Source organism: Rana temporaria, chromosome 3 (genome assembly GCF_905171775.1).
Source record: "Rana temporaria chromosome 3, aRanTem1.1, whole genome shotgun sequence".
Taxonomy (NCBI): domain Eukaryota; kingdom Metazoa; phylum Chordata; class Amphibia; order Anura; family Ranidae; genus Rana; species Rana temporaria.
The window spans coordinates 356,652,862-356,678,018 of NC_053491.1; the positions used below are offsets into that span (position 1 = coordinate 356,652,862).

The following is a 25,157-nucleotide window of genomic DNA, read 5'->3' on the forward strand; positions in this document are numbered from 1 at the left end:
AAAATAGTAGAACATGCTGCATTTTTCCTGCACGGGATGTACTGGAACGTGGTCAAACCCACCAAAAACGCACCAGAATGCACTGGAACGCTTAAAAGACACAGTGGACTCCAGTGGGGAAACAAGACAGGCGGAAAGAAGAAAAAAAGCATCTGGAAACACATACAAAAAGCACCAGAATGAGTCAAAATCGCATTAAACAGGCGCATGCAGAAACGCATCCGGAACAGATCTGGAGTGCGTTTTTGTGGTGTGAACCAGTCCCTAAGGTTTTGGGTAGAGAAGGTTTGAATCCCACAGTCTTCCTTCCAGTATTATTAGAGGGGGTTTGGCGGTCCATTTATAAAACCCTACTTTAAAAAAATGGCACATTTATAAAACGCAGTGCTTTCAAAGCCAGGGGAGCACTATTTATTGAATGATTAAAAAAAAAAAAGAATTGCTGGAGGGAGGGCCTGATCACATGACATTAGGGTGACCACGTGTCCTGAATTGCCCCGGACAGTCCCGCATTTTGCAGGTCTGTCTCGGGCACCTTCATTCCAGGACAATACAGTGTCCCGGAATGAAACACAGACACAGCTACCCCCGGGCCAATCTGATGCCCCCAAAAAAAAGCCGCCACATCACCGCTTTTCTCACTGATGGTACTTGTCCTGGCCGGGAATGCCTGGAGGAGCACAATCTCTGCCCCCTGTTTGTGATTCGTTACAGCACAAGCTGATTTTTGGGAAAGGGGGGGTGTCCCTGAATGGTAGTTTGGAAATGTGGTCACCCTACATGACATGTGGTTACCATCCTCTACTCCAATCACTGTTTTTCTGTCCACTTCGCTTAGCAGAGATTACTGGGTTACCTCCTGCAGCCCTCACACCACTGCCTGCATTCTATGAATGGGCTATAAAATCACAATGCAGTAAGTCTCCCTTTTGGAGATCTTTCTGATTTATCGCTGCCTCTCAGGAATGAAAGCCCAATGCCAAACTAAAATGAACTACAACATGCTGAGGTGGAGTAAAAGCCACACACCGCACATATTTAGGGCTAGATTCACATAGAGTTAGGCCGGCGTATCAGTAGATACGCCGACCTAACTCGGAATCTGCGCCGACCTAAGTTTAAGTGTATTCTCAAACAGAGATACACTTAAACCTATCTAAGATATGACGGCTTGCGCTGTCCTATCTTAGGGTGCAATATTTAGGCTGACCGCTAGGAGGCACTTCCATTGCGGTCGGCGTAGAATATGTAAATCACTAGATGCGCCTATTCACGAACGTACGCCCGGACGACGCAGTACAGATACGCCGTTTACGTAACGCATTATCAGGCCTGAAGATATTCCATCAAATAGCTGGAATAGTAATGTTTAGTATGGCCGACGTTCCCGCGTCGAAATTCGAAAATTTTACGTCGTTTGCGTAAGTCGTCCGTGAATAGGGATTTTCGTCATTTACGTCCACGTCGAAACCAATAGGCCCGTGCGTCGTACGTTGCCGCAATGCACACTGGGATATGTAGGCGGACGGCGCATGCGCCTTTCCAAAAAAACGTCAATCACGTCAGGTCAAACAAAATTAACATTAACACGCCCCCTCAGCCTATTTTGAATTAGGCGCCCTTACGCCCGCCCGCTTTAGGCTACACCGCCGTAACTTGGCAGGCAAGTACTATGTGAATCATGTACTTGCCTCGCTAACTTACGGCGGCGTAGTGTAAAGACGATACACTACGCCGCCGCAAAGTTAGGGCGGGCTATGTGAATCTAGCCCTTACAGTTTCTCCACATGAGCCATATACACCCATAACGATAAAGCACTTTTATTTTTACTGAATTTACAATGTGGATTAATAATTATTCTTTGTTACGTGAAAATAACATATTTTCTTCAATTTTTTTTTTTTTTTAGGACGGTATTTCAGCAGTCGCAAAACTTTATCCTTCTTGAACAGAAGTACCAGACTCTGCAGTCCCGATCGTCTGCACTAGAAGACCTGGAAGCTAAAGTTGGAGACATTTTTGGGAAGGTAATTTGCATATTTTAAATAAAATCTCCTAACCTACATTGCAAAGATTTTAGAAAAGTTTTTTTTGCAGCTCCGTACCTGGTCTTGTTCTGGAAATATTAATGAAGGCTTTACTGTGACTTTTCTAAAGTTTGTCTGCAATGTGTGTGGGCATGGGGAAAAGGTTAGTGAACCAACAATGCACGCTCTAGCTTGAAGGAACCTACCGTATTCAGAAAATAAAAACCGAACCTTTACAACCCCTTTAAGCTCTTTGCAGATGTCATTCTGCCAAATATTTTATTTTTTTCAGGTTCCTTATAGATATAGCGCCATCAATTTACGCAGCACTCTATATATACATTGTACATTCACATCAGTCCCTGTCCTCAAGGAGCTTACAATCTAAGGTCCCTAACTCGCATACTAGGGACAATTTAGACAGGAACCAATTCGCCTACCAGCATGTCTGGTGTGGGAGGAAACCGGAGAACCCTGAGGAAACCCATGCAGACACAGGAAGGTACATGCAAACTCCAGGCAGGTAGTGGTTGGGATTCGAATCGGCGACCCTTTTTGCTGCTAGGCGATAGTGCTAACCAGTACACCACTGTACTGCCCATGTAAGAAGGGTTGGATATTCTGGGACGGATAAGGTGGCATTTTATTAACATTAAATTACTAAATGGCTTGTATAGCAATTATATGACTTTTTCATGAAGGTAATTAAGAATTTTAAAAAATAAAAATAAAATTAGTACAATTTTGTGGTTATTGGGGTTTAATTTTTATTTATTTTTTTCATATACTGACAAAAGCATGCTTACCATCTTTATTTAAGTGTATTTAAAGCCAAGTTTTTGATTAATTGAGGAACCCCTGTCAATTTTTATTTTTTATGCTGCCATTGTTTTTTGTCCCAGAGACTCGGCAACAAATGGGAAGAAAACACTCCAAAGTAGGGAAGACAATAGACGAGACGAAAACCAACGGTTCCATCTAATGAAAAAATGAAAATGGCGCATACGATTGTGCCGTCATTTGCTTAATTTTTAAAACAAAATCTAGCATGCTGGATCAGGCACTTTTGATTGCGACATTAAAATCGTGTGTCGCAGCTGGCATACTAATGATACCAAAAACGAATAACCAAAAAATGTTGTTTGGTTTTCGACTTACCCATGGCCTGCTTTAAAGGAATCGCCTCTGGGACTTAGAGGAAAGAGTTTGCTCTCGCCTCTTATCCTGGTGAAAACTAAAAAAAAAAACTTCCCTCTCTTTCTGTCCAACTGTCACCAATCACCAGGATAGATGGGGAGAATGAACCTATACGGAGGGACAGAGATGGCAATACAAAAAAGGGGCTGTAACCCTGTACAAAAAATTGGCTTAAAGTGGAGTTCCACCCATATATATAACATTACATCAGTAGTTTTAAAAAAATGTCATTAGTCCTTTATGAAAAAAATATTTTTTTTTAGATGCCTTCAAAGTGTTGTTGCTAGGCAGAATAGTTAATCTTCCCACTTCCTGCACCTAGGTGCTTAATGCTTCCTAACCTACACCGCACAGACTCCTGGGAATGTAGTGGGTGTAACTTTCCAGGAGTCTGTGCACTCCCCAGTCTCAAAGAATCATGTGACTTGGACAGCACAGGTGCTGAAACCTGATCTGCCACTGCTTGTGCAGCACTGAGCATGTGCGAGATCTGCAAGGCTGAAATCCAGGAAGTCATACAGTCTGGCTTCATGATGCCCACACTTAAGATGGCCCCAGTCAATTTCTATTTTATACAGTGTCTAAATGCTGTAACAACCTAACAAAACGGACCTTAGTTTACAGACTAACTTTACTAGAATACATTAAGCTTGTGTATTACAGGGGTATTTATATTTAAAAAGTGAAATTGTGGCCGGAACTCCGCTTTAAGATGTACTGTACTCTAATATTTTACAATCCTTGATTGGCTCTAAATGTTCACATTTGTTTAAGCCGGGTACACATAAAAGTTGAACGAAAAATAACTGTCAGCTCTGGACGGAGCTGTTGTGTTCTGACAGCAGGCCAGAACACTCTGATCGGCGCTTTCTGCCATTGACTTAGAGCGCTGATCGGGAATCAGCCGGCTTCTGGTTTTCCAGCATGCACGTCCAAAAGAAGCCAGACAAACTTTTAAAGCACACTTTCCAATGCACTTAAACACAGTGGGGGAACTACCAGGGTCGCAACAGTCACACTTGCGACCGGGCCCTGGCATTCCGCGACTGTCAAGGGGGTGGGCAGTGGGGTTGCTAGTCCCAGAACTCTGAAATGTTGCTGCCTATCAGTGCTCAATGTCCATCAGTGCCACCTTTCGGTGCTCATTAATTCCACCTATCAGTATCTATCAATGCCCATCAATGCGGCCTATGAGTTCTGCCGATCAGTGCTCAGTGCCAACTATCAATGCTCAGTGCCACCTATCGGTGCCCAGCAATGCTCAGTGCCACCTATCAGTGCCCAGCAATGCTCAGTGCCACCTATCAGTGCCGTCTGCCTCTGAAATGAGAGTGTCTCTCTCGTACAGCTCTGAGCCTGCATTGGGCACTGATAGGTGGCGCTAATGGGCATTGATGAGCACTGATACGCAGAACTCCTAGGCAGCACTGATTGGCAGAACTCATAGGCCGCATTGATGGGCATTGAGCACTGATGGATACTGATAGGTGGCATTGATGAGCACTGATAGGTGGCACTGATGGACATTGAGCACTGATAGGCAGCACTAATGGGTGGCAATGATAGGTAGCTCTAATGGGCACTGATGAGCACTGATAGGCAGATCTCATAGGCAGCATTGATGAGCACTGATAGGCAGCCCTGATGGACACCATTGATGAGCTGGTCGGCAAGCAGTTAATGAGCACTGATGGACATTGAGCACTGATAGGCAGAACTGATAGGTGGCAATGATGGACGCTGATAGGTGGCATTAATCGGCACTGATAGATAGCACTGAGCAGGGATAGGCAGAACGCAAATGCACATAAAATGTGTTTTGATATGTTGGGAGCAAGTATTAACAAGCCTTGGCCGATGGTGGGTAACCCTATCCCTTTCCGAATACTAAATTCAAAAAAGCAAAAGGTTGATACTTAACTTGGTTTAAATATCCCTTTTTTCAAGACTAACAGATGCAACAAAAATATCATTTACATTTATCAGGACAAACGCATGGACCAAAATGTTTTTTTTTTTTTTTTGTTTTTTTTTTAAATTCATAATATCATCACTAGTTCAAGAATCTAGATAATATAGAGATCCGCCTCCACTCAGAACCCAATTTTGTCATGCTTTATAAATGTTTCCATTGCATCCCGTTCCTCTATGCTGTACAAAGCCCATGATAACATATAAATTAAAGAGACCGACTTTTATAAGGAGATTACCTGCCTCGTCCTTTCCTGCCCTTTGCTTACTCTTTGCAGCTTATCTTGTAGTAATGCTGAAACCATCTGTCTTTATAATTGAATTCTGCAAATATCACTTTGTTGTGGTTTTTTGTTGCTTAAAGTAGACCTAGACTCAAAAAGTTAAGATTTGCTATGTTATAGGAAACATCTGTCTAAACCAGTGGTCTCAAAACTGATGTGGACCTTTGCTTGCCTTTATCTGGCCCTCGGGGCTCAATTCCACCAAATGACACCAATAAATTGGCATCATTCCTCCTACTGACACCATCAATGGGGTACTATTCTTCCCATTGATGCCAACAATGGGGTACTATTCTTCCCATTGATGCCAACAATGGGGCACTATTCTTCCCATTGATGCCAACAATGGGGCACTATTCCTCCTGTTAAAACAAATGATGAAGCACTGAGGCATTTTTTACTTCCACAGGCCACAGTCCGGCCCCCCTAAATGCTGAAGGACAGTAAACTGGCCCTTTGCTTAGAAAGTCTGAAGTGTCCTTGTCTAAACCGAGCCCTGAAAAATTTACTTTTTATAATTCTTTTCAAAAATAGTAGTGCACTTGTATGTGATGGTGCATCCTAGGCACGCCTGTTTATCTGCTGTGTGAGGTCTAAGGCACTGCTGCCTCTAACCGCTAGTCCCAGACTATTGGGAGTTAGGTATGGTGATGTTGCTACTGTGCTGATCACCATATTCTTTGCTGGAAGCTCGGACATAAGGAAACAAAGCCCTGCCTTTGAGATGGATGTCTACAGAGACACAGTGCAGAACAAGGCATGGTAAAGGGGGGGGATCAGCATCAGGGAGACCATAGGTTACCTGTTGGCCATTCTCCTACCAGTCTGGTGGCCACTCCTCTCTCCCTCTGCAAGTGACTGCAAAGAAACTACAGGAGATCAGCAGTGCTAACATGTAACTAGTAGTGAATATTTTTTTAAAATGGCAAAAAGTTGACTTAATTTAATTATGAAGTTGAGAATTTTCCCACAATAAAGTGTGTCAATTGTCACTTTTATTATCCAGTCTTTTGCAAATGAAATGAGCAAACAGGAATTGGCTTTTTACATGATTGGTTGACTGAAAGTATAACTAAAGACAAAACCTTTTTCTTTTCGTTTTGGTAAAAGTAGGGATGGATTAGAAGGCTTCTCAGTTTTTATTGCGGTCTGCGCTCCCATTAGGGAGTTCTCCCTCTCTATTTGTCCTGTTTACCATTATCATTATAAGTTCTGCTGACCCTAATCAATTCCTTTTTAATTTGCAGGAATTTCCTCTAACTTCCTTGCAGGGGTCAAGTCCTGGGGAAAAAAGTGTGGGAACTCCCACCCAAGATCCACTCCCCCACCAAAAAAAAAAAATGATACGCTCATATGCATAATCACTGTACCTTAGTAATCCTTTATGTTAGTTCTTTCTAAATCCCACGATAACTCGCGGCAGACCTCCGCAATGTCTCCTGGGAACAATGACAAAAGCTCCCAGGAGACATTAAGGCATCGAGGAAGTGACGAAATACCCGCAACTACCGATAAATCCATATACAGGAAGCGGCCAGTAACATAAAGGATTACTAAGGTTCGCCTGCCCCTGACAGTGACTCGAGCTGGGCATCGCCGATTAGCGAAGGATTGGCTTGGGCGGCTGCTCTAGTCCTGCAAAGGGAACTCCGTTCCCACGCGTTCCCGCAGGACTTGAGCCCTGCTTCCTTGGCTATGGGACAAGAAGTAAAGGAAAATCTCCGCAATGGGACACAGATGGCGAAAAATAAATCTGACAGGGGTTATACCCCTCCCTTACCCTGGGGGGGGGGGGATTTTTGCTTATAGTTTTACTTGAAGTGAATATCCATACAATTTATTTTACTTGTCTTGAGGTTCAAGTAAAGGCTTCCATATAGCAGCCTAACCAAATACCCAATCCAGCTTCATAAAGTAAATATAAAACTTGCCTATCTCTTCTGACTGAGCAAAATCCCTTCCATTTGTGTCTCACACACTCCCCCTCCCAGACACTGCAGCTCACAGTCGGAGGGTTTCGGCAACAGAGACAGTGCTGTCAATATAGAAAGCTGGTCGAACCTAATCCTGCCCACTGCTATGTGAAACAGCAGTGACAATGTTGATAACCATGTCCTCTGCAACATGTTGTCCTGTAGTGCAAACAGGCTCAGTGACCATGAGAATGTCAACTCTGCTCTGAATTCAGGAGCAGTGCAGCATTGTTGCCACACCATCACAGGAAGCTGCTTTTTTTTAATGAGGCCATATTTCTGTTTTAAACTAGGTAGACGGATGTAAGATGTTACACATATTAAAGGAGAAGCAAAGCTAGAACCTTCTACCTGTTATTTCAAAATGGCTTCCCAGTAGCATGAATAGCTGCAACTGTGGAGAGACACCGCAGTATAGCTTTGATATGATCTTTCCTAAAGCAGTACTCGATCAGTGTGCTGATAAGGATTTTGAGGTCCCCAACCCCCGGGCTGCAGAGGGCCTGTTAGGACCCGATCTAAGCCACACAGCAGGAATTCACATGGGAATGGACAACTGCCGGAGCACTTCACTGCTCCAGTAGCTGTCCATTCCTGGCTTCGGTAGGGGGCGGTGTATTGCGCAATTCCGCACATCACACAGCTCCCCTTTTTTTTTTCTTTTTTTTTTTTTTTTTTGTACAAACTTAATTTGGCACGGTATGCTGCAATAAAATGCAGCATATCTGTGAATTAACTCAAGCACCCCCACCACCATGCATGGCCTTAAACGTAAGCCCATGCAAGAGCAGAGTGATGCACAGGCGTACCATGCACCTCCATGCAGGTAGTCCCACAGATGTTCTTTTGGGGTGCAGCAGTTACATGGACACAGCTACTGCTAATCTGAAAGCTGTGTGTTCCTGAGCTCACACTGTCTGTGGACCTGGTCCCACACCCACATGGTGTCAAATTTAGAGCAGCGGCTTTGTCTGTGCAGTCATTGCATCTCAATTGACATGAATGGGACTGCCTGCACAATGATGCATAGAATACCTGTGCATCCCCGTGTGTGTAAACGCAGTCCTTGCATGGGCGTACACTTAAAGTGGTTCTAAAGGCAGAAGGATTTTATCTTAATGCATTCCATGCCTTAGGATCAAAAAACTTCTGTGTGCAGCAGCCCCCCTAATACTTACCTGAGCCCTATCTTGATCCAGCATTGTTGCATGAGTGACACGGCTGTCCGGGACTCTCCCTCCTGATTGGTTGAGACACACAGCAGGCGCCATTGGCTCCCGCTGCTGTCAATCAAAGTCAGCCAATGAGAGAATGGGCATCCAGAACAGTGGCTCGGCTCAGGTGCCCCCATAGCATGCTGCTTGCTGTGGGGGGAGGGGGGAGGGACCCGAGAAGGGGAGGATCTGGACTGTTCTGTGCAAAACCACTACACACAGCAGGTAAGTATGACATGTTTGTTATTTTTAAACAAAAAATAAACAAGACTTTAGTGTCACTTTAAGTAAGTGAGCAGGGCTTTATTTGTGTGCAAACCCACATTAAGCTGGAACCTTCCATTTCATAATTTGGCCACAATTATATTACTAAATGTAATATATCCCACTTGTATTTACATTTTGACTTTCTTTCGACAACCCTCTTTAGCGGTTGAATTCTTTTTAAACCTTAATTTGTGTCCACTAAAGCACATGGGCATTCTCTTGCAGCTCGAATCCTCAGACAACTCCCTAGCAGAAGCTACAGCATCATCTTTCCTAGTAAACCACTTACAGCAACAAATATCTAGCCTCCATAATGACATTGATCACATTCAAACCAATGAGCAGGCACTTTCCAAAATGATGCAGAATGTCAACATTAAGTTCCAAAATGTCACAGATACATGGAAGAGAAACCTGGATGAAATGAACCTGGAAGCGAACTCTGTAAAATCTGAGACCAAGTTATTTCATCAGCAGATGACTTCAAAAATTAACTCGGCTGACCAGACCCTAAAAGTTCTTTCCGAGAAGCTTAAAGAGTTTGAAGATAGTACACCCAGGAATTTTAGAACAGTGAGAAAACAAGAAGATGAAGATTTTCAACGTATCTCTGACGTTTTGGACTACGATGCCAAGGCTATTGAGGATCTGATAACGCGGCAGAACGAGTTGGCCAACATGAACCAAGAAGTTCAGAAGAACATAATCCAGTTTGAGCCAAAACTAACAGAGTGCATTGACAATTTGCCAGTTATTGATAACGCCGTGCGCACGCTACTAAAGGTCTCCAACGAGATGCTTGACTATGACAAAAGGATTAACGAGTTGACTGTACAGGTGTTTAATACAGAGGACACGTTGTTGAAAATAATCTCAGAGACGTTAGAGATCCAACATGCTCTGGAGAGTATGCAGTATGACAAAAGTATCCTAAAACTGCAAAATGAAATTTCAGTTTTGAAAGAGAAAACAAAAACTTTATCTTCAGTCAAAGAGTCGGTGTCGGAGGAGCAATCAAGTGACTGAACTTTTTCTAATAGGACAGCTTTTACATGGCCACTTTTTGACGCATACCTGTTTTATGGGTAATGTACGGCAAATAGTGGTTTACATTTGCTTAGACCCGATACGGGGGTAAGGAGGGAGTTGTCTCCCTGAGGATAGATTTTAATAATACCTCCTCCATTCCAAACTTTTTAGGTACACCCAATTTTAATAATGTTGAGACCATTTACATTTTTCTGTGCCTAATTTTCTTTTTCAATTGCCCAAAGCATCTGCAGCTATGATAAATATATAATAGTTCTAATGCCCCGTACACACGATCAGAATTTTCGATGGAAAAAGACAGACAGACTTTTTTTATCGGAAATTCCAACCGCGTGTATGCCCTATCGGAGTTTTTCCATCGGATATTCCGAGGAATTCCGTCTGAGTTAAGATGGAGAACATGTTCTCTTTTACTTCCGTTGGAATTCCGATGTGAGTTTGGCCGGGCAAAAGCCAGATCGTGTGTACGGGGCATAAGAGTTTAATTTTAATTGTCAGCCATATTTCTAGACATCAGGTATTTGATACTAAAATACTTTACCCTTTGTACCCTGGGCAAAGGCCTTAGCTGCCCATCCTTCGTTCTACATCTGCCCTGGAGATTTTATTTTAGGGCACAAAATAAAATATTTTGGATATGTTTTAAATTAAGTACAAGCAAAACTATTGTTTTGTATTGTGGTCTTGTATAGCCCATGAGGTGGTAAAAATGGTTGGTTGAGCCACAGTTTTACCTTCCCCCTTAAGCTGCAAAGGAAGCCAGATGAGGTTGTACACACTGACATGGCTGCGATGCCTTGAGTCAGAAATTAAACCCCTGTCATGTTCGGCAGTTAGTACCATTGCCGAACACGACCAATTCAGAAAACCGGGCCATGCTGCAACTGCTTTGAAACCGCATGCAATGCATGTGGCTGCCAAGCATTGGTGTGGTCTTCACTGGGTTAAGACACACAGTGAGGTAGCAAAAGAACGCATTACAGATGGCAAGTGTAAACAAGCTCTTAGTCTCAATTTTGCACATGTATTAATATCACAATTGAGCAGTGTACACACTTTTATGTATGACATAGATGGTACTGGCCTAGTACTAGGTAAATAGTACCCATTACCAAAGTATAATATACAGTGTTTCAGGGCTCTAGTCTTACGGGAACGCGTGGGAACGGAGTTCCTGCACTTTTTTCACAGCAGGAACGCAGTTCCCTTTGCAGGACTAGAGCAGCCGAGCCGCCCGAGCCAATCCTTCACTAAGCGGAGTGGATCTTGGGTGGGAGTTCCCACACTTTTTTTCCCCAGGACTTGACCCCTGGTGTTAATATGCTTTTAATGAAACGCCTGTCCACTGAGGGCATAGCAAGTAATTATGCAGATGCCTTAGTGAGTCACATACTACAGAATTATAGTTGCTTATAGATTATAGCAGTTACTGCATTGTACAGACTTAATGTTCACTGTTCCATTGGAACCTTGGTTTGTGTGTGTGTGTTTGTTTGGGACGGGGGAGGGGGGTGGCGAGGAGCACATTTTTTGATTATTTACACTAGAATTGTATTGCAGGGTGCTGGAGAAAGACAGACATTTCTGTTTTTACAGGGAAGGAGCTAATTGCCCCCAGGTCTAGCGCTTGGGTAAATCCAACGACTATATGCTTCGAGTTTGTATGTTTATTCCCCATTTGACGCCTGAAAACATAGTAAAAAAGGAACCAGATCTATAGAATGTTTGCATAAAAAAGCAAGTAGGTGTCATAGAACTAGTCCTCATTACTTTCTGTGGTCTTCCTGCAGCTGATCTTTTTTTTATTACTGACTATCCAGCATGGTTCCTCACTATGCCTCTGTGTGCAGAGGAACATTTTGATAGAGGCAGGGCTTTGCTTTTTCATATCAGAACTGTCAGCTAATGACTCCTCATCTGATGATTGATAAGGTATTGATCAGAAATTGGCTAGAAAGATTCACAAAATGGAAAAAGCAGACGCAGGAAGGTCCTTGCACTGTAGGTCCTTAGGTAAAGCTTCCTCTCCAGCAAGGAAAACGGCAGCACAGTATTGCTGACACCCGCGATCTCCCGCGGTGACGGATCATGCCCCATTGAAGTGGATGGCACAGAACAAAGAGACCAATAGGAGAATAAATAGGTGGTTCCTGGCCCTCCAGGAATTTTAGTTTTGTGGTAACGCATCGCCCCGGTGCTAAAATGGGGAATGCAGATGGGTTGTCCCGAGTGCCCACAAACAAGAAAATCTCACTACAAAAACCGTGAGATTAGCAGTCATTGGCAGCAGTAGCCTGAGAGGAGCTCACGCTGCAGGCATACAGCTATGAGAGGCATAGGAGTGTCTAGTAACTGCAAGAGCAATAAAAAAAAAAAAAGGGGGGGGGGGTTAATCCTACGCATTGTGTAAAAAGGCTGTTTTTACCCTGTATGCACAGATCCTTACCTCCTGCACTGTCTATCTGGGGAAGGACAGCTAGTACAGGCAGGGTAAGCTAACCTGCACATGCTCATTTGTGGAGAGAACATTTTCTTGTTCTCAGAGCTAGCCAGGTCACATAATATTGACATCACACATGCAAGCTTGTATACAGGCCGTAGTGGAAATCTCCTCCTACCTCTACTCTAAGCACTGGAGAAACTGTGCAGTTTTTCATGTAATTGTGGTATATAGATCATCCAAAAAGGTATATAGTGGCAGTATTTTAGTGTAAAAAGATTTATAAGCTGTGCACTGTGGTGGGGGCGGAATAACTATTTACATATTACTGGGTTTAGTAAGGATAAAATACATCATTATCGCATAAGGATGTAAATGATTAAGGGCCAGATTAACAGAGCAAGTACGCCGGCGTACTTTCAAATTTCCCGCGTTGTATCTTTAGTTTGAATCCCCAAACCAAGATACAACGGCATTTGGGTAAGATCCGACAGGCGTACGGCTTTGTACGCCTTCGGATCTTAGATGCAATACTTCGGCGCCCGCTGGGTGGAGTTTGCGTCGTTTTCTGCGTCGGGTATGCAAATTAGCGATTTACGATGATCCACGAACGTACGCGCGGCCGTCGATTTTCTAACGTTGTCTGTAGTCGGCTTTTTCTGGCGTATAGTTAAAGCTGGTATATTGCAGCGTATAGATAGACTTGCCATGTTAAGTGTAACGGCTACCCACTGGTGTGAGGGTCTCAGCCGTTAGAGACGTCCTTTTCCCTGGCAAGCTGCGATATGCAGGTACCGCCGGTATATCCCATCGAACACCCTTCCAAGAAACGAGACGTGCTACGTTTGAAGGGTCAAGCAGACTGAGTTTATTTTCCACATTTTTCCTCCTTATATCTGGTTACAACTGTACAGAAACAAATGACACTCCCCCCCTCATCACACACTAAGGCTAATTACTAAACATTCTTTAATTAATAACAACAAAACCTTCACCCACTCCGTCTCCTAGGCAGACGTTTCGTCTCCGCATACAGAGACGGTGTTATCACACATAAACAGTTTTTAGCATGCATAATTATAGTTCTGAGAGCAGACCTGGGATTAACACCTGTCCATTACAACACCTTTATACAAGGACAATGGACTGCCTCCCAGGCCCTGACGCAATTAGCATGTCACTAGACTGAGTCATAGAATATTGACTGGTTGGGGTCACAATTAACCAACATCTTGTAGTCTCTCAAGATCCTGCAATTATTATCAATGTCCAGGCAGAATAGTCCATAATCCGTTACACTGCCCCCCTTTTGTGGAACACTCCGGCAGACCCGGATTGATCCTTTTCGGATCAACTTGGGGATGTCCGGTCTGCTGTTAGGGTAAAAGTTCCGTTTGCCTGGACAGTCCGTCGGCCTTCCCATTGGCTTACCAGGTCGGTAGCTGATGGTGACGGTGAATAATAGAATTCAATTCTGGAACAGTCACTTGCTTTGCTCTCTCAATGGCTCCCAAAACCTGTTGCTGATGCTCTTGGGACAAATACGGCACCACCTGGATGCAAATCCCATTTAATCTTTTGACAATTTCCACCTGTTTGTGCATTTCAATGTTCAAGCCACGGGACATCTCATAATACGTGACATAGTGTCGTTGCATCTCTGATTTCTCACTGGCCAACTTGTCACATTCCCATTTTAGACTGTGATATTGTGCCGGATCTACAGTACATGTCGGGGAAGGTAGTCTTACCCGGTTCTCAGCAGCAAGTGGGTTGATTCCAGCAACGCGGGTGGTCACGGCACAAGCAGCAGCAGGTGTAGGTAAATAAGCCGAAGTCAGAGGGCCAATGTCGTTGCCCAGCACCACCTCGGCAGGTAGGTTGTCCATGATACCAACTGTGGTCTTTCCTGACCCGGCTCCCCAGTCTAAGTGCACCCGGGTGGTGGGTACGCGAAATACAGCACCCCCTGCGACCCGGACGGCAACTGTGTGAGTGGACACGTTCTCTGGCTTTACCAGATGTTTTTGAATCAGAGTGATAGTAGTCCAGGTATCTCTTAAGCCTTGTGCTACTTGTCCATTCACTCGTACCTCCTGACGGTGATGCTGACGGTTATCCGGAGAGGCCGCTTGTATTGGGTCTGCCTCATACCAAATTCCCAGACATTCCTCAGGGCCCCCTTCGGTCTCCAGGCAGTGGTCCGCAGAGGGACGTGATGGAGTGACCTCTGTGTTGGGTGTTGTGCGTCTCCAATTGTTATTTGTAGCTCTCAAAGGGCAATAACGAGCAATATGTCCAGTGTCGCTGCAGTGATGGCACGTCACCCTAGGCGAATCCCGGGGGTAGTTGCTAGGCCCCTGAGGACGTGGTGGGACTGGAGCCCGAAACTCTGGGCATGGGGTGACGGTTGGAGTACGCGGTTCTACCTTCTGAGCCAGCCGTGTAGTACCCTGGCTTACTTTCCTTGTCTCCGCGTACTCATCTGCTAGCCGAGCCGCCTCGTTTAAGTTAGCGGGCCGGCGATCTCGTACCCAGTCTTGTATGTCTGCGGCCAGGTCTTGAAAGAAATGTTCCATTAGGAACAGCTGCAATACTTCCTCACCGGTGTTGGCCTTGCACCCTTGGACCCAAAGGGATGCCACCCTTTATAACTGGTTGGCCCATTCCATGTGGGAGTCCACAGCCATCTTCTTGGACTCCCGGAAGCGCCGGCGGTAGGCTTCTGGCGTTACGGCGTATCGGGTTAGCAGCGCCTTTTTAACTTGCTGGTATTGTAAAATATCCTCTGGAGCAAGAGCCCGAAAGGCTTCATTGGCTTTGCCCGACAATTTCCCCGACAAAATAGTGACCCATTGGTCTGGTGGTACCTGGTGTAGTGAGCACTGCCTCTCAAAGTCCGCCAAATATCCATCGATTTCCTCCTCACTTTCTACAAAAGCTTTAAATGCAGTGAACGGTATTTTCTTTCCTGTAGCAGCAGGTGGGGGGGTAGGAACTGCAGGTGTAATGGGCTGTCTCGCTCTTACCAGTTCCAGTTCTTGTCCCCTCTTCGTTTGTATCTCTTCCCTTGCTTCCCGAAACAGCTGGTTTATTAGTTCCACGGACGTTTCTGGATACAAGGATAATCTCCGCTGTACAATCCCAGTAATTACATCTTCTTTGCTGACAGGTGCAAGGGGCTCCGTTCCTTCCATGGATCCATCCATTTTGTCCAGCTCCAGCAGTTCAGCTATCAGCTCCCTCCGTGGTCTGTTGCTGGCGCTCCTACCACGACTCTCCAATAGATCTTTTAGTGTGGATCTTTTCAGCCTGGCGTACTGCGACTCCATTCAGCACTTGCTCTTTGGATAAAAGGACCATCCCACTGCTGCCAACCAATGTAACGGCTACCCACTGGTGTGAGGGTCTCAGCCGTTGGAGACGTCCTTTTCCCTGGCAACCTGTGATATGCAGGTACCGCCGGTATATCCCATCGAACGCCCTTCCAAGAAACGAGACGTGCTACGTTTGAAGGGTCAAGCAGACTGAGTTTATTTTCCACATTTTTCCTCCTTATATCTGATTACAACTGTACAGAAACAAATGACACTCCCCCCCTCATCACACACTAAGGCTAATTACTAAACATTCTTTAATTAATAACAACAAAACCTTCACCCACTCCGTCTCCTAGGCAGACGTTTCGTCTCCGCATACAGAGACAGTGTTATCACACATAAACAGTTTTTAGCATGCATAATTATAGTTCTGAGAGCAGACCTGGGATTAACACCTGTCCATTACAACACCTTTATACAAGGACAATGGACTGCCTCCCAGGCCCTGACGCAATTAGCATGTCACTAGACTGAGTCATAGAATATTGACTGGTTGGGGTCACAATTAACCAACATCTTGTAGTCTCTCAAGATCCTGCAATTATTATCAATGTCCAGGCAGAATAGTCCATAATCCGTTACATTAAGTATGGCCGTCGTTCCCGTGTCGAAATTAGAATTTTTTTTTTTTTGCGTTAGGCCTCGTACAGACGGGCAAACATGTACGATGAAAACGGTCCGCCGGACCGTTTTCAGCGGACATGCCCGCCCGGAGATTTCTGTATGATGGCTGTACACACCATCATACAGAAATCCGCGCGTACACGATACGCGGCGATGAGCCCGCGCCGTGCGCGGCCCTGGCAGTTCAATGCTTCCACGCATGCGTCAAAGTCATTCGACTCATGCGAGGGATGGCGGCCGCTCGGACATGTACGGTAAGTCTGTACAGACGACCGAACATGTCCGACGGACAGGATTCCAGCGGGCATGTTTCTAAGCAAGTTTAGAAACATTTGCCCGCTCGAAAACGGTCTGGCGGGCAAATGTACGCTGGAATCCTGTCCGCTCGGCTGTACAGACGACCGAACATGTCTGCTGAAACTGGTCAGCAAACATGTTCGGTCGTGTGTACGGGGCCTAAGTCGTCCGTGAATAGGGATGGACGTAACTCACGTCTAAGTTAAAAAAATTACGTCGTTGCAACGGCATTTCAGCGAAAGCACGGCGGGAAATTTCTGGACGACGCATGCGCAGTTCATTCGGCGCGGGGGAGCGCTTCATTTAAATGAAACCCACCCCCTGATCGCCGAATTGAATTCCGCCGCCAGAAATACACTACGCCGCCGTAACTTACGGCGCGAAATCGTTGAGGATTCGAAATTCCACCAGGTAAGGTGCGGCGTAGCGTATCTCTGATACGCTGCGCGGATCCAATTCTCTCTGGATCTGGCCCACAGTGTTCTATGAAGCATGATCTTGTTGAAATAATTAATAGATGGCGGCATAAGCACCGATTCTGTTGTTATATAATCTGTGTTTAGGTGTCAGTGATGCCACTGATGAGAGATTCCCAGTACAGCCACACCCTTTAGAAAGCGAAATGGTAATGTCACAGTCACCATACAAAGAGAGAGCAAATAAAGCCTACTACAGACCTCGCTAATACCTGAAATGTACACCCAACATTTGATTTTCCAAAAGCAAATTGTTGGTTAAAAGTTGAAAGCCAAGACCTGGCTGGCTGCTATAGAGAACACCACTGCATAATGTATTAAGAATCTATGTGCACAATTGTAATTGTATTCACATGCCTAGATAAGTAATTGAACATTTTACGTATAAGGTAAAACAATTTTATGTTTTCAATAAATTACATTCACTTGTGTATTTGCTGTGTTTTTCAGGTCGATAGGTGAAATTGTTATTAAAGTCTATATAAGTACATTTTTTTTTTTTTTAACATTTACTGTAAAGGCCTGTACACACGATCCAATTTTACGACAATATTTGTCTGATGGATGTGTTGTGTCGGATAATCCGACCGTGTGTACGCTCCATCAGACAATTGTTGGCGGAATTAACAACAACAAATGTTGACTGTTCATGCTCGCCAAACCCCTGGCAATTAATCTGTTATGTCGGATTATCCGATCGTGTGTACACAAATCCGTCCAACTAAAATCCAAAGTACAAACGCGCATGCTCTGACCAATACTTAACATAAGACAACAATAGCAGAAGTTGCCCAAAGGGTGGCGGTAAAGAGCTAAAAAAAAACACGTGGTTTGGTGAATGTTGGCTGAAAATGTTCATGGACATCGCCCTTCGGTCCAAAATCCACGAGAAAAGTCAGATGGAAGTCCGATTGTGTGTATGAGGCTTTAATCTCTGCATCACATCACTCCAGTTTGTTTCAGGCATTGCCTACTTGAGTATTGTCATTTTTTTTTTACAGTTGCCAAGTTTAGCAGGGCCCCTTGATCCCTCCTGTATTGAATTGTATTGTAACTGTACTGTCTTCCCTGATGTTGTAAAGCGCTGCGCAAACTGTTGGCGCTATATAAATCCTGTATAATAATAATAATAATTGGTAGCCTGTCATGTTAAATACTTGCCTGCCCCCTATTAATGCAATCTTTCTGTGCGGCTCTGCCCCAGCACTGCACAGTCTTTCAAGTTAAAATATCCCTGCTGGCTCCTGTTTCAAATGATCGGCATGGCTCCATCCATTTCAATGCATGACCTGTTGAGCAGAATGTGGTTTAACCATAGGAATGTCTTGGATTGTGGCGGGCAAGTGCACAGCCCTCAACTCTGCAAAGAATGGTGCTCACGTGCCTTCTGCCCAGGTCATTGTGATGACGCAACCTCAGAGGGTATGTCAATGGTGCCTTGGAATCACGGGAAATGCGTTAAATGATGTTGGCAGTCATTCACCCTGGAAGAGGAGCACCAGCCAGGACTAGAGGATGATGTGAAGGGTAGGGCTGGAGCGTGAAGAATGATTTGCAGAGTTTGAAGAAAAGGTTGTGGGCATGCAAAATAGGAGGACATGCACTTTGCATTCAATTAAAAGTGCAAGAGTATGATTCTAGTCTCGCACAACACAAAGGAGAATCTGCGTCAGATTCCAGGGATAGGATTGGCCCCAGAAATACACAGATCTGCACCAGAAGCTGTTTCTTTCTGATTGTTGTTTGAGATAATCCCTCCTGTCATACACTGGTATTCTGGCTCGTCTCCAAACGAACAAACTCTCATCATAAAAATAGCCCAAGGGCAAAATGACAGACAGGCAGAATTACTAAGAAAAACATCCCATTCTTCTCATAGGAAACACAGCTGAGGACAAGTGCGTAACGCTAACACTCAACCTTGCCAACGTTTTCAAACTCAACCTGACACATGTGAACATATTTATCAGACCAAGAGTCCTGTTGTTTTATTTTCTAAATGGGTTCCTTTAAGCTATTGGGGGCAAGCTTACTGAGGAGAAACAGGAAGTGAGAAATTCAAACAAAGGGAAAAAAAACATTTAGAAGGGAAAGCGAAGAAAATGGTAAGTGAACCAACAATGCACTAGTTTAAAGGAACCTATTTAGAAAATAAAAAACAAACCTTTACAACCCCTTTAAGCAGAAAACTGCTAGATTGTCACAATTTTTGTATCACTATTGCTTTATTTATTCGTTCATGGATAAATCGGTAAAATGTTCTGGGCAAAACAGAAAGGGGTAGATTCAGATAGAATCGTCTGTCTTTATGCCCGGCGTAACGTATCTCAGATACGTTACGTCGCCGTAATTTAGGGCGCAAGTTCTGTATTCAGAAAGAACTTGCGCCCTTAGTTGCGGCGTAACTTATCTATGTCGGCATAATCCCGCATAATTCAAATGTGGATGATGTGGGCGTGTTTTATATATATTAACTGTGACCCCGCGTATCAGACGTTTTTTACGAACGGCGCATGCGCCGTTCGTGAAAAAATCCCAGTGCGCATGCTCGAAAATCCGCCGCAAAACGTCATTGCTTTCGACGTGAATGTAAATTACGTACATCCCTACTCGCGAACGACTTACACAAACAACGTAAAATTTTCAAAACTCGATGCGGGAACGACGGCCATACTTAACATAGGATACGCCTCATATAGCAGGGGTAACTACGCTGAAAAAAGCCTAACGTAAACAACGTAAAAAAATGCGCTGGCCGGACGTACGTTTCTGAATCGGCGTATCTAGCTCATTTGCATATTCCTCGATTAACTATACGGACGCGCCACCTAGCGGCCAGCGTAAATATGCAGCCTAAGATACGACGGTGTAAAACACTTACGCCGGTCGTATCTTAGGGAAATCTATGCATAACTGATTCTATGAATCGGGCACATAGATACGACCGGCTGGATTTAGAGATACACCGGCGTATCTGGAGATACGCCGGCTTATCTTCTCTCCTGAATCTAGCCCAAAATGTGTATTTGATTTACAAGGCTGTCCTGTGTGTGTGTGTGTGTGTGTGTGTTGTGTGTTTGTTTTTTTTTTTGTTTTTGTTTTTTGAGAGAAAAGTAATCCCCGCCATGTCAGCTATGTACTTTGCAAGGCTAATACCAAAGCTGAAAATTCTTACCTGTTTCTGTTCTGAACATATTGAGGGAAGTGCTGACTTTTCTAAAATCGCCTGATTTGTTTTCCAGCTTCTGAGGATAAGGATGCACCCTTGGCAGGGCTGGCTGTCCACATTTATGGTGTGATTGACAAAAATCAGTGTGCACTTTTAAATGTACCCATTATTCTAAAGCAGTGGTCATCAGCCCTGTCCTCAGGGCCAATAACAGGCCAGGTTTTATGTATTACCTTGGGGAGATGCAGACTAGACTACTGCAATCACTGAGCAGCAAATGATATCAGCTGTGATGTATTTCAGTTATCTTGCAAATCTGGCCTGTTAGTGGGCCCTGAGGACAGGGTTGATGACCACTGCTCTAAAGCACAACTGAAACTTTAATAATAGTTGTTACTGGTGTTATTATTATACAGGATTTATATAGCACCAATAGTTTATGCAGCACTTTACAATATAAAAGGGAAACGATACAGTTATAATACAATAAAAGAGGATTAGGAGGGTCCTGCTCAGAAGAGCTTACAATCTAATAGGGTGGGGCAGGTGGTACAAAAGGTTGTAACTGTGGGGAATGAGCTGATGGAAGTGGTAAAAGATTAGTTCAATACGTGATAGGCTTCCCCAAAGAGATGAGTTTTTTTTTTTTTTTTTTTTTTTTATAATTCTTTATTTTTATGTCTTTTCTCTTTTCACATACAAGAAAGATAACATGTACAATTCTTTCAATATCTTCAGTATTGTAGCCTTCATTTATATCACCACCTAAACATCTCACAATCTCTGTGTTACTACCTCCTGTTCCATTTCTGATCTTCCATATACTGGCCAGGGTGCTATCTCCTTCGTGGCCCCAAGGCCTTCATCTACCACCTTCGGAGCAGCACCTTGGTCTCGAGGGAGTGTTGGTCACTCACCCTGCGTCCCCCCTCCCCACCCCCAGGAAAAAAAAACAAAAAAAAAAACAAAAAAACAAAAAAAAAAAAAAAAAAAGAACAAATAAATAAATAAATAAATCCCGCCCCGCGTCTTCCCCAGTCTCTCCCCCTCACCCCCCCTAAGGGTTTCGTTCCCTATATTCTATGTATGGAGTCCAGGTCCTCCAATAAGTCTCCTCTCGTTCCTGCATTCCCATTGTAAGGTTTTCCATCATCTGTATCTCGTTTATTCTGCTAAGCCATTGTAATTTTGTTGGGGGGGCAGTATTTTTCCATAGAATTGGAATGCATGCCTTTGCAGCTGTTATTAAATGACGTAGTAGGGATTGCTTATAGTTTTCCAGTGATATGGGAATGTCAAATAATAAGAAAGCCGCCGGTCTGTCACCAAGATTCACCCCGGTAATTTCCAGGGATGTCTCCGAGACCATCTTCCAAAATTCTCTTATCCCCTGACATTCCCAGAAAATGTGTAACATGGTGCCTTCTTCTTTCTGACATCTCCAGCAAACTTTAGACGTATTAGGGAAAAACCGGTTCAGTATTGTTGGTGTCCTATACCATCTTGTCAGTACTTTGTATCCCCCCTCCTGATACCTGGATGCGATTGAGGCTTTGTGGGTGAATGAGAAGATCTTATCTTTCTGTGTCTCTGAGAACTTGGTTCCCAGCTCCCTTTCCCACGCCTGTATAAAAACAAGCTCCTGTGGCGCATTTGATTCGATCAATAGATTATACATGTATGATAACGTGTGTCTCAGTGGTTCTTTTTTTAAACAGATTTCTTCAAATTTGGACGGGATCCCTATGTCTACCTCCTGGATTTTCAGGGAGCCTAGGAACGTTCTCAACTGATTTCTTCTCCATATATCTATATCTTCTCCATAAACCTGTTCTAATTCCTCGTTCTGCATCACATGATTTCCTCTCATGAAGTGTATCAGCCTACTAACTCCTCTCCGTCTTAATCTGCTAAAACATCGGTCTGTTAGACCTGGCTCAAAGCTCGGATTTCCCAAAATAGGTGTCATAGGGCCGATACACTTCACCAACTTAGTTTTCTTACAAACCCTTCTTATTACTTTAAGTGTGGCCTTAATCATTGGGTGATTTTTTATACTCTGGGATATCTTCTTCTCCCCTAACCACGCCAACCCCTCTATAGGGATATTACTTACTTCACGTTCCAAGTTAACCCATGGTTTATCTGCCTGATGTGTGCACCAGTCCACTATTCGTGTTAAGTGGGATGCCTCATAATACCCCATAGGATCTGGGAGTCCGACTCCTCCTTTTTCTTTCGGTAGAATCAATATGTTTCTCCGGACTCTGGCCGATTTACCAGCCCATATGAATTTCATAAGCCTAGTTCTCAGATCTCTCAGAAATCCTATCGATAGTGTTATGGGAAGAGTCTGAAATAGGTATAGTAGTCTTGGTATCACATTCATTTTTACTATATTTATTCGGCCAAACCATGAAAAAATTTCTTTGTCCCATTTTTGTAGATCTAATTTTATTTGTTTTATCAGGGGTACGAAGTTTAATTCAAAGATCCTGCCCAGTTTCTTTGGTATCTTAGTCCCTAGATATCCTACATGGGAATCTGTCCATCTGAAAGAGAAGTTGCCGGCTAATTGCTGCTGCAACCCGCTGTCCACCTCAACTCCCATTGCCTCCGATTTGTTGTAGTTTACTTTGAAATTAGAGATTTTTCCATATCTTTTTATTTCTGCTAATAAACATGGAAGCGATGTTACTGGGGATGTTAACGTAAACAGTAGGTCATCAGCATAAGCTGCCACCTTGTAATCATCTTCCCTCACCCGGATACCCCGTATGTCGCTGTTTGCTCTTATAGTTCTTAAAAAGGGTTCCAAAGTGAGGATAAATATGATTGGGGATAAAGGGCATCCCTGCCGGGTTCCATTATGGATAGGGAAAGGGTCTGATTTTTTCTCATTTATCTTCACTCTTGCCGATGGGCAGGAGTATAAGCTCGTAATCAAGTTCTGTAGGCCCTTCCCCAAGCCAATATAATGTAATATAGCTTTTAGATACCCCCATTCTACCCTATCAAATGCTTTTTCCGCATCGGCGGATATCAGGACTACTGGTTGGTGACATTGTTGGGCTAGGTGTATTGTACTAATTATCCTTTGAGTGTTTTCTCTGCCTTCTCTACCCGGGGTGAATCCCACCTGATCTGGGTGTATCAATGCCGGGATATACGTCAGCAGTCTATCGGCCAGAATCTTCGCCAGAATCTTTAGGTCTACATCTAGCAAAGATATCGGCCGATAGCTTGAACACTGGGCAGGATCCTTCCCTTCCTTAGGGATCACTACTATCTCGGCCATTAAGGTTTCCGCCGGCATCCTGTGTCCGTCGCGGATCGAGTTGAAGGCCGCGACGAACCTAGGCGCCAGTTTTTCCGCAAAGTTTTTATAGTAACGCAATGTATATCCATCGGGACCCGGCGCTTTTCCCGATTTTAATGCTCCCAAGGCTCCCAGAAATTCTTCTACAGTGATCGGGCCATCTATCTTTTCTGCGTTTTCTATAGATATCTTTGGCATTTCTGAGGACTCTAGGTATTCTTTAATCCTTTCTTCTCTTCCTGAGGTACTTGCTCTTGCTTGCTGCTTATCCAAATTATATAAATTTGAATAGTAGTCTCTAAATGCTTCTACTATTTTTTGCGTGGATCTAACCATCACATCTCCCTGTGTTTTAATTTTTTCGATCTGATTCCGGGCTCTCGTCTCTCTGAGTGCATTCGCCAGCAACCTGCTGGGTTTGTTTCCAAATTCATAGTAGGTTCTTTTACACCGGCTCAGTTTGGCTTTTGCTTTGTCCGTTAGCATGAGATTCAATTTTTCCCGCAAACCCGCCAACTTCTCTTCAGTCCGGCGCGTCTGCGATTTCTTATGCGCTGTTTCCAGCAATTGAATTTCTCCCAGCAGATTGTCAAGTTTAGCACTCAGAGTACGTTTTCTATGTGCTCCCATTGCTATGAGCACCCCTCTCAGATAACATTTGTGTGCCTCCCAGATGTTCATTGGCAATGTTTCGTCCGTGTCGTTAATGGAAAAAAAGTTATCTAGTTCCTGAGCTATCTGCTTCTCATAATCCGGGTCTTTTAAAAGCGTCTCGTTTATTCTCCAATTCCATTCTCGTGGCCCCCTCTCCCCCCATTCTATACTACAATTCATAGGTGCATGATCGGATATTGTAAACGATCCTATTACCGCATCTCGCAGTCGTGAAAGAATGCTTTGATCTAAGAAAACGTAATCTATTCTTGTGTATGTCTTATGTTTCGCAGAAAAAAAACTATAATCTTTTTCTTGTACATGCATCATCCTCCAGCTGTCTATTAGCTGTGCTTCTTGCAGTAGGCACCTTGCTTTGCGTAGCTTTGTTTTAGAAATGTGAGATATTCCCTTTGACACGTCTAATGATGGCTCTAGTGCTATATTCAAATCTCCCCCCATGATTAATATCCCCTCTTTATTTAGTTGCACCACTTCTAGGTATCTTTCCAATGCAGCTGTGGGGTCATCATTGGGTAGATAAAGGTTCACCAGGGTGATCTTTTGGTCCCCTAGCTCCCCTTTTACTATTAGCAGCCGTCCTTCATCGTCCGTAATTACATTAGATTCTTTCCATACCATTTGTTTTGAGAACATAATTGCCACCCCATTCGCCTTAGATGTTTGTGAGGCACCATGGTACACAATCGGAAATCTTAGATTGCCCAATCTTGGAATCTTATCTCTTCTAAAATGCGTCTCTTGCAGAAAAATTACCTGAGCTTTAATTCTGCCAAGTTCTGCCATTAGTTTA

The 25,157-nt window shown here is 44.0% G+C and overlaps 1 protein-coding gene across 2 annotated transcripts in view; it reads left to right on the top strand.

The window, feature by feature from the left end:
* Positions 1 to 25,157, top strand: part of LOC120932671 (IKBKB interacting protein) — a 39,372-nt gene that overhangs the window by 3,011 nt on the left and 11,204 nt on the right. The window contains exons 2-3 of one of the 2 annotated variants that reach the window (XM_040345216.1): positions 1,911 to 2,028; positions 9,160 to 10,311. In XM_040345216.1, coding sequence (XP_040201150.1) covers positions 1,911 to 2,028; positions 9,160 to 9,960 — 919 coding nt within the window. In that variant the 3' untranslated portion in view covers positions 9,961 to 10,311. Of the gene's footprint in view, positions 1 to 1,910; positions 2,029 to 9,159; positions 10,312 to 25,157 lie in introns of those variants that run through there. The other variant, XM_040345217.1, reaches the window with a different exon arrangement.